At 34.0% G+C, this 13,291-nt stretch overlaps 1 protein-coding gene across 1 annotated transcript; it reads left to right on the plus strand.

The window, feature by feature from the left end:
- Window positions 1-1,272: 1,272 nt before the first annotated feature.
- On the plus strand, window positions 1,273-10,078 carry LOC140057429 (NFX1-type zinc finger-containing protein 1-like). Its single transcript, XM_072103084.1, has 5 exons — window positions 1,273-1,519; window positions 1,780-1,928; window positions 2,207-2,326; window positions 2,616-2,806; window positions 3,301-10,078. Exons 2-5 carry the CDS (start codon window positions 1,801-1,803, stop codon window positions 8,415-8,417), a joined length of 5,556 nt encoding a protein of 1,851 aa, XP_071959185.1. The 5' UTR covers window positions 1,273-1,519; window positions 1,780-1,800; the 3' UTR covers window positions 8,418-10,078.
- The last annotated feature ends 3,213 nt before the right edge of the window (window positions 10,079-13,291 follow it).

The raw sequence follows: 13,291 nt of genomic DNA on the forward strand, positions 1-13,291 counted from the left end.
AATGTATCTGTGTCTGATAGCAGGGGTGCATTATAATGCCATTGGCCCATACTACCATTGGAAGGGGTGCATGAGTTATAATGTATCTGTGTCTAATAGCAGGGGTGCATTATAATGCCATTTGGCCCATACTACCAGTGTGAGTGGTGCATAGGTAAATTTCACCATACTGTTTTTGATCCTGAATGTGATGAGCTTAATTTGTCTATATTTTAATAATTGATTAAACAATTAATAAAATGTTTAAGTTGTGATGCAATATCCATAAATATTAACACAATATACAGATTTGTTCAGTTTAATCAATCTATTAATAATTATAATTATTATTTTAATAGCAGAGCTGCAATTTTCATCACATAAGTACTCCATTATGTTAAGATAAGTTATGAATTGCTGTATGTTTTAACACTTTCAACAATTAAAAAATGAATTTATATATTTTTGTTATATTATATGTAATGATGATGCACCATAATTGAAATGTACTCAACCAGGTAATATTTATAAAGGCAAACACACAAGGAAATAATACATGCTAATTTCATGTATGTTTTTTATAAACATTAAGAATTAATTGTGATTTGCCCAAATATGGTAGTGATATGCCTAAATATAATATGTAGTGCTTTGACAGTATGTCCATATATGGGCACATCACATTCCTTTTTTTCACATAAAGTGTGATAATGTAGACAGAGCTTTACATTCCACTATTATTTTAGATGCTTTTTGGAACTGTTTGTTCTTGAAGTACTTTTGCAATACATTCTGTAATTGTAACTTAATGTCTGTATTTATTTTATATAATTCCTAATTGGGGAATACTCTAGTCTCTGCACAGTATATGATTAAGTTAATTTAGTTTTTCACACTCTTAATAAAACAAAATAAAACAAGGCTTTAGCAGTTTCTTGTGATTTTTTAAACAACTTGAAATGATCTATTTTAGCTTGCACACCATTAAAATCAACCATCTGAGAATGATGTGTATGATACGATGCCGTTAGGATTATATAATATGATCTCAGTCTCTGTTATGGGGCGCCATAAGCAGAAAATGTATATGCGTGGCTATAAAATGTATGTGTATATTTACAATATTTAATTTTAAATGTACACATTTCTCATTCATTTTACAGCCAAAAACTTGTGTTTGACACACATACACATTTGCTGCTTATGGCGCCCCATAATATATGACGTAATAACTGCGTCAGAGGTCTTGTTTTCACTGAACCGTATCAATTATTATGTTTACGCATGCGTGATTATTTGGGAATTTCCATTTCTATGAAACGGAAACTGTTTTAAACGTAAAATATATCAGGTACAGTACATTTAATATCGGGCACACTTTAATGTCTAGATAATTAATCTAAAAAAGGATCGGGTTATGTATTTCTTGTTAAAAGGCTAGAAACATGAGTACAGTGTCTGGTATTGTACTGATGTAGTGAGTAGCCTATAATTATATAGATAGTCAGATAGAGGCCTAAAAAACAACACAGTATAGTAGGTAAGCAGACCTATCTTTTTTGTGTATGTAGTCAGGGCCGAGAGCTATAACGTGAAATCCAGATGAAGGAAATAAATAGAATTCATTTAATTAAGTCACCATTTTTATATATTTTATTGTAACTTTTTTTGTCAACTCAACACTCATCCTAGACAAAATGGCAAACTATTTTGTTCATGCACTCACTTACTGGATAGTAGGCCTATTTCACATAATGATTGTAATCAATTTTGATAATCCTCAATTATGTTTTTACACAGGCATGTGTTCGAATCTACCAAATGTCTGAAAGTAAAAGACGCTACCACCATCGACACCGCAGTGTCCAACGTAACGATGACCGTGGTGGACATAGAACCACGTCACAGGAAAGACCAAGGTGCAATGCATATAGACCAACAACAGAAAGGTAAATATATTAAATAAGAAAATCTACTGAGAAAAAAATGTAGTATATTTAGCTTCTAGAGATTCAGCCAGTGTAGCCAATAATTGACATGGGGTCGAGAAATGGAACACATGAAACACCTAAAGTTCTATGTTTATGATAAGCTACTACATTCAGAATTTTTTGAGAGGTTACATTAGTAAACCAATCTTTGATAGACCCACCAATGATCCACATTGCATATATCAGTTTTAATTTAAAAATAAGAACTATCTATTTGATGCACCATGTTTTTATAGACACGTTGTTGTAGACCGACATGCAATTCCTCACAGCAACAATTGGCACCGCAGTGGCCGAAGTGAACACAGAAGTTCGTTACAGAGTGATAGACAATCTAGCTACAGATCAACAGAAAGGTAAACTTTCAGTCATTTACCTACTGAATAAAATTGCAATATGTCTTAAGCCCTGTCTACACTATCAAACTTTATATGACAAAAAAAAATGTGTTATGTCAGTACCATATTTGGGTAGATCAAACTTTTTTTGTCAAAGCTAGTCTGCTTTAGCTTCACAGTGCTGTGATAATAGGCTACAAATACAAAAAAAATGTTTGTAAATGTTAACATAAATAATGCTTAATTATTTAGTATGGTTATAATAATGAATTTCAGTAGTACTGTATTTGCTCATTATTTTTTTTAGCAAACATTGTGATGCAGAGAGAAGAAATGACGACCGTAATAGAGATATTGGTAACCAGATAGACCCTAGACGAAGCTCCAGTTGCAGTGGTAGTCTGAAAAGACCACATAGTCAAGAGGGAAATAATCTCAAAGAGGGACAACCTCCGAAAAAGAGAGGTCATTGGCCTAAAAAAGAACTTAGACCAACAGGTGCATTATACTGTATTCTTTATAAATTAAAATCAAGATGAGTTAGTTGCCAAGTTAATTTTTGTCGTCATTTGAGACGTCATTGATTACTTGGTAGATTTCCTCATTTTTACAAATTGTTATTTGTTTTAGTTATTTTGGGAACTTATCCATTTGAAGTACAGTATCTAAATTTTTTTTTTATAATATGGATGTCAGTAAAAAAATATTTAACCATGGAAGCACTGTTGACATGGGCATTAACTATATTTTTTAATAAAAAATGTCAGCACATATCAGCAAGTAACTCGCCAATTACAGAATGGATATACTATCATGATCATACTTATAAACTAATTGTCTATAAGGCTTAGAAAATGGAAAAAATAGTCAGGCAAGCATGTTAATCATCAAGCTACAGAACTATTTCCAATATTTAATGTAATTTTTATATTTCATATTATTTGTTTTTTATTTATTGATAAACTAACCAATTCATTCTTGTTTCCATTTAGGCTATAAACGTCTACAAGAACTTCTGAGTAAAGAAAAAGAAGAAATACTTATTCAGCTTTCATCAACTAATTTTGGTTTTCAGGAACTTCTAAATCAAAAAGAAGAAATTCGTAGAGATCTTCGCGCCTTAATTTTACGCGCCATTGTTTGTGCGTGCGAGTGTACTACTGCCCAAGCTTCGTTGAATTCATTTTTAGGCAAACTTCAGAATTCCGAGTTTTTCTATCATGTGCAGCATCATATAATGTCATTAAAAGATGATGGAAATGACAAGATACAATATGAAGTCGAAATACAAGATATCATTACTGTAATTCGGACAATGATCCACCGGCTCCCAGACACTATAGATGATGTTAAACCATCTATACTGCTTCTTACTGCGACTACTGACGATTTACTTGCAGAAGGGTTAATTAATGAGTATGTCATGGAAAGTTTCAAAGAACTCAAAAAGCTGTCTAAGAATACTCAAGGTGCTGTACGGAAAAAGAAGTTCAATGTCGATGGAGAAACTCCACCACCAGACAACTTTCGGGAGATATCAATATTTCCTACAATAAACGATCTTACTGCAGACTACAAACCTTACTTACGGAAGAATAGACTTGGTGGTAGTTATGATGACGTAGACCATTATCTAGATGTCCACTTCCGTTTAATTCGTGAGGACTTGGTGAGACCACTTCGAGAAGGCATTAAGGAGTATCTGCATACCAAAGATGACTCAAATAAGCGCATAACTAGCATACGTATATATTACGATGTAACCATCGAGTATCCAGTATGTTCCCATGATTGTGTATTATACCGAGTACACTTTGATGTGTCGCGATTGAAGGGAGTTCGCTGGCAATCCACAAAACGCCTGATCTATGGGTCACTTGTCTGCCTGTCTCCGGACGATTTCAAATCAGTTTACTTTGCTACTGTTGCAAATAGAGATGTAAAGGATCTTGAGAATGGTTTTGTAGATTTAAAATTAGAAAACGAAGAAGAGTTTGAGAAATTAAACGAATGTCGCTATACCATGGTTGAAACATCGTCCTTCTTTGAGGCTTACCGGCACGTCCTGAAGAGTTTGCAGGAAATTACAGAAACGAGCATGCCAATGAAAAGCTACATCATCAAAGGCCACCACAAAGTTGAAGCTCCATCATACCTTCGTCACAACATGACTATGACGTATGACCTTACACCATTGGTAAATGACACTACCAAATGTCTTGTAAGGTTAGCCGGTAATTCATGGCCAACTGCTAAATCTCTTCAACTCGATGAATCGCAATTTACTGCCTTCAGAAATGCGTTGACGAAAGAGTTTGTAGTCATCCAAGGACCACCTGGAACTGGCAAAACCTACATAGGGTTGAAGATTGTACAAGCACTACTTTACAACAGTGAATGCTGGACAATTGACGCTGTTCATCATAGGGTAAAACATAGCCCTATATTTGTAGTCTGCTTCACAAATCATGCGCTTGATCAATTTCTTGAAGGCATACACTCATTTGTACAAACAGGTATTGTACGAGTTGGCGGCAGAAGTAAAAGTGAAATTTTAAACAGCTACAATCTCTCTCAGCTTCGAAAAAAGTTAAGGGAGGTAAAAGAAGTACCCAGATATATATTTGATAGAAAAAGGGACATTGAATATGAAATGCGTGAATTACGAGGTGTTATGGATCTAGCAGAGGAAAGAATCAAATTAACAACAAGAGGTGTTCTTTGTGAAATGTACATAGAAACATGGATGTCATGTGATCATTACAAATCATTGACACAGAATAGAATAAACAATGAAAACATAGTGGTGACTTGGTTAGGATTGGGTGAGACTATAGTTACCGACACAGTTGTTGATTCTTGTCAAAATATTGCAAACAAACTTAATGAAGAGCCTGTAAAAGAAGAAGACGACGACGACGACGACAGAGAAATGGATTTTGCTGAAGAAGAAGATTTACTAATAGAACAGAGATTAATTGATACTGATGTTGCTAATGATGAAACTCTCAATTTAAAAGAAATCGATACTTTAAGACAGACATTTGTGTATGGTTTCCAGTTGACTGAAAATAAGAAGGAAGCTCGATATCTTAAAAGGCAATTACAAAGTTATGACAAAATGACAGATATCGAAGCTGCCAAAGTGGATAACATATGGAATCTTGGACTGGATGATCGTTGGCGTCTATATCGATTATGGATATCAAAGTACTGTAACCAGGAACGTCAGACACTATTTGCGAATAATTATAAATACAATGAGTTAGGAAAACAACTTCAAGAAATCACATTAGAGGAAAATCTTTTTCTGATGAAAGATGCTAAGGTGATTGGTATGACGACCACTGGAGCTGCAAAATGCCGAAATATGATTCAAAGAATCCAACCCAAGATTGTTATTGTAGAAGAAGCTGCTGAGGTACTAGAAGCTCACATAGTATCAAGTGTAACTCAAGGGTGTGAACATCTGATACTTATAGGAGATCACCAACAACTCAGACCAAATCCAACAGTATATGATCTTGCCAAAAAGTTTAATTTGGAGATTTCTCTTTTTGAGAGGATGGTAAAAAACGGCATGAGTTGTCACAGGTTGGATATTCAACATAGAATGCGACCAGAGATATCTTCACTTATGAAGAACTATTTTTACAATGGACTTCAAGATGCCAAAAATGTAAAGTTGTATGAAAATGTTAAAGGAATATCAAACAACATGTTTTTCATTGAACATAATCATCAGGAAACAGCTCTCAGTGATACTTTTAGCCAATCAAACATCTATGAAGCGGAGTTCTTGGTAAACCTTTCTAAGTACTTGATTCAGCAAGGCTACAAACCAACAGAGATTACAATCCTCACAACCTATACAGGTCAGCTATTTCAGTTTAAGAAACTAATGACGTCTAAGTTGTTCAACGGTATTCATGTTTGTACTGTTGATAATTATCAAGGTGAAGAAAATGAAATCGTTCTCCTTTCACTTGTTCGAAGCAATGAAGAAGGTAAAATTGGATTTCTTAAAGAGAAAAATAGGATGTGTGTTGCTTTATCGAGAGCGAAGAAAGGTTTTTTCTGCATTGGTAATATGAAGCTTCTAGCAGCCAAAGACAAAAATTGGGGCAAGATTGTCAAAGGCCTTAAACAAAAGAAACTGATTGGAGATACCATTCGATTGTGTTGCCAAAACCACCCAGAAGCAAGCCTCGACATATGTGAACCTAAAGATTTTGATAATTGTCCAGAGGGAGGTTGTAAAAAGCCTTGTAGTTACAAAATGCAATGCGGACACGTCTGTAAGAAGCTATGTCACTCATACGATCCCGAACATAAGAATATCAAGTGTTTAGAGCCTTGTTCCAGAATGACATGTACTTTCGGACATCCATGTACACTTTATTGTTATCAGAAATGTAAAGACAACTGTGATGTTCAAATAGAGAGACATTTACCATGTGAACATAAACTAACACTACCATGCTTTAAAAATAAGGGTACAGTCGTATGTGTGTCTGATTGTCAAAAGATTTTGCGATGCCACCATGCATGTAAAGAAAAATGTAGCCAACCATGCACAGCTGTGTGTTGTAAGGTTGTAAATAAATCATTACCTTGTGGACATAATGGCGAATACAAATGTTACGTGACTGATCCATTAGACTGCTCTTCGCGATGTGCATTCTCCTTGAAATGCGGTCATCTCTGTGAAGGAACTTGTGGAGGTTGTAAAAATGGCCGTCTGCATAAACTGTGTGGTTCTAAATGTGGCAGGAAATTGGTATGTGGTCATGAATGTATAGAACCATGCACTCGTAATTGTCCACCTTGTAGGAAACCATGTCAGAATCGATGTGTTCATAGCAAGTGTCCCAAAAAATGTGGAGAAAAGTGTACACCTTGTCGAATGCGGTGTGAATGGCAATGCAAACATCATGAATGTACTAAGCAATGTGGAGAACTCTGCAACCGAAAAAGATGCAATAAACCATGTAAGAAGTCCCTTAAACGATGTGGTCATGTTTGTGCTGGCCTTTGCGGCGAGCCTTGTCCCAACAAGTGTCTGATTTGTGATAAAGAAGAGTTAACTACTATACTGTTTGGTAACGAAGATGAACCTGATGCCAGATTTATTGAGTTAGAAGACTGTGGACATGTTATAGAATCAAAAGGACTAGATAGATGGATAGATCTAGAAGACAAAAGTGTGCAATCAAAAGCTTGCCCAGTGTGCAAAACTCCCATCAGAAGGAATCTGCGGTACGGAAACATCATTAAACAAATTCAAATAGACATAGAACGTGTTAAAGACAAAGTAAATGGACAAATTAGCTTTGACGATAAAAAAAAATTGAGAAGTGAAATTGAAGATTTATCTGACAGAGAGATACGCAAGTCTCTACGCCATGAACACAAACTAATAAAGACGCCGAAGCATGTTGCTGATATGCATAACAAAATACAGTTTCTGGAGAAATTAGAAAAAATTAGAGGAGCGTGTTCTGATATCGACAATATTCAATACAAGACAATTGAAAGAAAGATTAAGACAGACATAGAAACCTTAAAAAACTACATTCTCAAACCAAGAAGTCGATTTAGTGAGCAACTTTTAGAAGATATTTTGTCTGAGCTTCAACGTATTTCATTCTTAGTGGAATTGCATGTGCATAAAAGTAAACTGCAAGCATCGCAAATTAGCAAGAACAATTTAACAGATTCCTTTACTACAGTCGAAAAATGTTTCACTGATGTAGGCCCTTTAAAAGAAGATGATATAAACAAAATACAGGCATGCTTGAAAAATATACGAGATAATTGCGGCAGAGTTCCTGGAATATCAGAAGAAGAACGGCTACAAATTGTAAAGGCTATAGGATTATCGAAAGGTCATTGGTTTAAATGCCCAAAAGGACACATATACGCGATTGGTGAATGTGGTGGTGCTACGGTAGAAAGTGTATGTCCAGAATGCAAATCTAAAATTGGAGGGAAAAAGCATCACCTTCGAGATGATAATAAACTTGCCAGTGAAATGGATGACGCTCAATATGCTTCCTGGTCAGAACAAGCGAATATGGAAAATTATATATTAGACAATATCGTTTAACATGGAGAAATAAAAAGAGCAATAAAACATTTTTTAAAGAATAAGAATTGAAGGTTTTTCTGATATTTAGACACAGAAATCACTGAACTTCAAAAGTTAAAGACACTAGAGCAGGTTGGTAATATGAAGAACAGAATACAATGTCTTATGAGATTAGAACTTATTTGCCAAGCAATACTCAATACGAGACAATAACAAGAAAGATAAAAGAAGACCTCAAACCTCAAAATGTATCCTCAAACCTCAAAGTAGGTTTAGTGAGCAACATTTAGAAGATATATTGTCTGAACTAAACGGTTTTTTTATGGAACTAAACGTGCTTAAATGTAAATGGCAAACGTTTGAAATTAAGAAAGAGTCTGTAACGGAATCTATTAGTACGGTTGACACAATTTTCACCAAAGTAGGCGTTTTGAAAGAAGATGAAATTAAATAAATACCATACAATCTTTCTTGGAAAAAATACGAGATAAGTGTGGCAGTATTCCTGGAATATCCGAAGAAAATCGGGTGAACATTGTAAGGCAATGGATCTAAAAAGGGGATCTTGGTTTAAGTGCCCAAACGGACACGTGCAATATATGCAATTGGTGAGTGCGGTGGTGCTATAGAGGAAGCAAAATGTCCTGAATGCGGATCCAATATTGGAGGCAAAAACCACTGCATTCAACACATTTGCTGGTGAAATGGATGGCGGTCGATATGCCGCCTGGTCGAATCCAACAAATCTAGCAAATTATATACTGTAATGTGTAAAAAAAATATATAATTTCTGACATTAAGTTTAAAACTTATTTCTTGGTAAAAGCATATGTATTTCGTCTCAGTTTATCATCATATATAGCCTATGTTCATTTAACTGTATTTTATATAGTTATTTGTGGTTTTCGTAACCTAATTGTAGGCTAATACGACCATATAAGGCCTCTGTAAATTTACATTTTGTAATTTAGTACAAGTTGATACCTGCATGCTGCATGTATCATTTTATTATATCCAAGTTAAGTGTGCTATTATAAAAGTGTACTGACACGTGATCTCATTTCTATCTCATTTCCTGTCTCCAGGGAAGAGTTAGCTCTTCCCTGCTGTCTCTAATATTCTTGCAGTTTCCGTTGAAACGTCAATTTTTAAAAACAACACAGTACTTAAATATTCATGATTATATGACATCCAATCAAAAGACGTCTACAGAAATGTTATTTTCTTATTACTAAATCACGTGATTGTTGGAAATTCCCCACCTATAGTAGTAGAATTCACAAGAACACCATACATCTATATTAGCCCATGACTAGTTCAGAATGTTAAATAAAGTCATTTTATTGTATTTCATATGGTAAGTATACTACTATTTTTCTGTATATTTTATAGGCATCTTATTCACTATAAAGCCTCTATCCCAATTTAACAAACAAAATAGGAAACAGAATTAGGAATAGAATTGAATTGGCACGAAATACGGAGCAATAATGGTGTAAGCAGTTTCCCAATTCAATTTTAAATTACTTCATCAAATTTTAGCATATAGAACAAGACTTAAACTATGTAATGTTGAAATAGAACCTGCATGGAAACAATTTAACTGAATGATTGTGTTTTTCTGCTAATAAACATATTTTAAGTTAGAGCAATATTGTAACAGGAAATAAAAATTATAGCAAACTAATAAATGAGCTAATTCTTTTTTCATATAAAATATTGTTAAACAAGGCCATATAGATGGCTGCAGTCGCGTGCTCATTAGTGTTTATCGACCGACCGACCAACCTACCAACTGACCGAAACTACTGAACATGTTTAAAAATGTTGAAATGTTTAAAAACATTTATATTTTTGACGTGCTCGTATAACGTAATTTCGAGTTGAAAAGTAAGTCAAGAAAACAGAAATCGGGCAAAAAGAGTGCGCAATAACATTTAACGCGCAGTGCGCGCGCAACAATCTGCGCACTCATGGCAATTTTGGAAACGCTTAAAATTGCCTGAAACGTACTCTTATTTCATCGAAAATAAATATTGACAATTTTAAGCGCGCGTACGCATGCGTTACATGATTACAAACGTGATTTCGTTAAATCGTGCGTAGACCGCGTAATTTTTTATTGTGCACCGTGAAAACATAACCACATCGATTCCTGGCCATAAGGAATATACTGTGAAAAATTGACTTAGCTAGATTAAACTGATATCAAGATAAGGTCAGAAAGCGATAAAACGCATAGTGATACCGGACCGACAGACAGACCGACCGACCGACCGACCGACATAGTGAACTATAGAGTCGCGTCCACACGACTAAAAAAGAAAATGTACCCAAAACAATATAGAAACTTTACAAAATAGAACTTCCTAATTTCATAAAGAATGGTTATGCTTCACTAATAACAAAAAAACTGTTAGATTTTTTGTTTCCTCAATTTTTTATGAATATAAAAATGTTAAAATGTCGTATAACTTTTTTACTTTACATTATGTATATTTGTGGCTTGTCCTCAAAAGAACACAGAAAAACTGCCAAAAAAGTATGTCTATGTATGTATGTCGATACTTATATTTCGTGTGTGTTTGTATACACCTGTATTTTATTTGTACATTATGTAAACTCAATTACTCAGCTCTAATTACTCAACATCATGCAACATTTTTACTTTTTAATGATCATGCTAGATTGTGTGTGTGTAGACTAGTCCAGATTTGAGAATGAAATGCTGTAGGCATTTTGTGTTAAAAGCGAATAAACATGTGTTTAGGGTAATTTGGGGTGCTGAATTCAAATCTGCTGTTTACCCGGCCCAATTTTTAGATCTTCACCCTTAAAATGTGAACAACAAATTGGCCGCCATTTCAAACTTATTTTGGCTTATAACTTGTTTAAAATGACATAACAAGTTAAAAATGGTATCTATACCTATGTTTGTGATACTGAAGATTCCAAATAAATTGTTATTAAAGTTGTAAATATTCTATTTCAGCCGCCATGTTGAAATCCAAGATGGCCGCCATTTTAAACGTATTTTGGCTTATAACTTGACTTTTATGTGATCTGACATAGCAAGTTAAAAATGGTGTCTATACCTATGTTTGTGATACTCATATAACTATAGAAAGCCACTCCGAGAGTGCATACCTCCGCCTACTGTAGAATTCTCCTACATAAGATTTCTCCGGTAAAAAAAATATATATATATGTGTGTGTGTCTTAATGCTGTTTGTGATTTATGCTAATTTCACTACAAGCATGTGTATGCGAGTTTGGTGTAATGGTTATGTAACAAGCCTTTCAATTAACAATAGCTTCAGTTGACTAACAATAGAACAGCAACGCGAAAATCAAACGAGTGAATTTGAAAAGAAATAGGTTTTGTAAACTACTCGCATCAAAAAACGTGCACATTAAATCAAATTATGTTTTAAAATTACAAATCACAAATTATAACTCTTGCCTCTTGTACAAAAATGAAGTTTTTTGGACAAGTAGTTCTCGAGAAAATTCAATTTGAGTTTACTTGTTACTTTAAGACTGCTCGCCGGCTTTTGAAAAATTCTGTTCTATCTTTTTAACACTAGCAGGTCTGAAAAGTATACTAAAAAGTGGTCAAGAATTGGGACCGTGGTCCGAAATGGTCCCAAAATTTAATGGAATGGTCCTTGACCAATATCTATCTGTAATTACTTTTTGAGTAATCCTGCTAACAAACCCTTGGCGGAGGTAAATTAGACTTTGTTCTGTGCCTATATATAATATTTTGTATGTGGACATGTTTCTATGACAATGCAACTTACTTTTAAATACTGTATAAATTCCTGTTTATTATTTTTATTTTTATTTTTATTTTTTTTTTTTTTTTTATTTTTTTTTTATTTATTAGGTATAACACTCAAAATGCAACAAAAGTTGAAAATCTTATGAGTTTACAAAAGGTACAAAAAAAAAACCGAGATAAAGATATAAAACAATAGGCCTATACTAAAATTTACGGTGGCCCACAACTGTCACGCACACTATATAAATCATATTCACACAAATAAAGAAGGAATCACACAATTAAAGAAGAAATCACACAATTAAAGAAGAAATCGCATATAAACAAAAGAAAGCATGAAAATATAAAACGAAATGCACAAATAAAGAAGAAACGCGCAATTAAAGAAGAGCTAAGCACAATTAAGGACGTCCGCAACAAATTCGAAATAATGAATGAAAGTGGAACCCACAAAAGAAAAAAATCATTTTTTAAGGAATATCTTTCAATAACTACAGGCCACTGATGAAGTAGGCCTAGGCCTTAAAAAGAATATGGCTTTGCTTTTTTCCAACAGTGCGTAAGATAATTGAATTGTCTACTTTTAGGCCTATTAACTATTATAGCATATTTGTTTTTATTGATTTTCCACACAAAATGAATATGATAATAATAATAATAATATCGCATAGTATAGTATGATTTTAATTGATAGGAAAAAAGTATAGCTCTACGAAAAAATATGATGATGAAATAGACTACAAAATTCCGTGAATAGTGTTAATGGTCTATTCAGCCTACATGCGACCGGGTATCGAAGAGACAATACAACTATTGATATAAGATATTTTAATGAGAATGTGGCATATACCTGTGGGTATATATACAATTCCGGTGTGTTTATCATATTTTACATTAGAACATAATTTATATTATAATTATAATAAAAAAAATATTTCCTTAAAAAAACGCCACTAGACCTTTTGTTTGTTTTGACAAAGATAAATTTACAGCCAACACGAAAACATTGTTTATTGAAGAGGTCTTACGACTGTCTGCATACTGTACATCATAGACTCTCTTCTCCCATACGTGCTTTGGGGATTGCGCATGCCCAGTCCGAGTTTCT

Source organism: Antedon mediterranea, chromosome 8 (genome assembly GCF_964355755.1).
Source record: "Antedon mediterranea chromosome 8, ecAntMedi1.1, whole genome shotgun sequence".
Lineage (NCBI taxonomy): Eukaryota > Metazoa > Echinodermata > Crinoidea > Comatulida > Antedonidae > Antedon > Antedon mediterranea.

Coding starts and splice junctions, on each gene's coding strand:
- LOC140057429 (XM_072103084.1), top strand. CDS start 1,801: ATGTCTGAAAGTAAAAGACGCTACCACCATCGACACCGCAGTGTCCAA. Junction 1,929..2,206: donor TATAGACCAACAACAGAAAG/GTAAATATATTA, acceptor ATGTTTTTATAG/ACACGTTGTTGTAGACCGAC. Junction 2,807..3,300: donor AAAAGAACTTAGACCAACAG/GTGCATTATACT, acceptor GTTTCCATTTAG/GCTATAAACGTCTACAAGAA.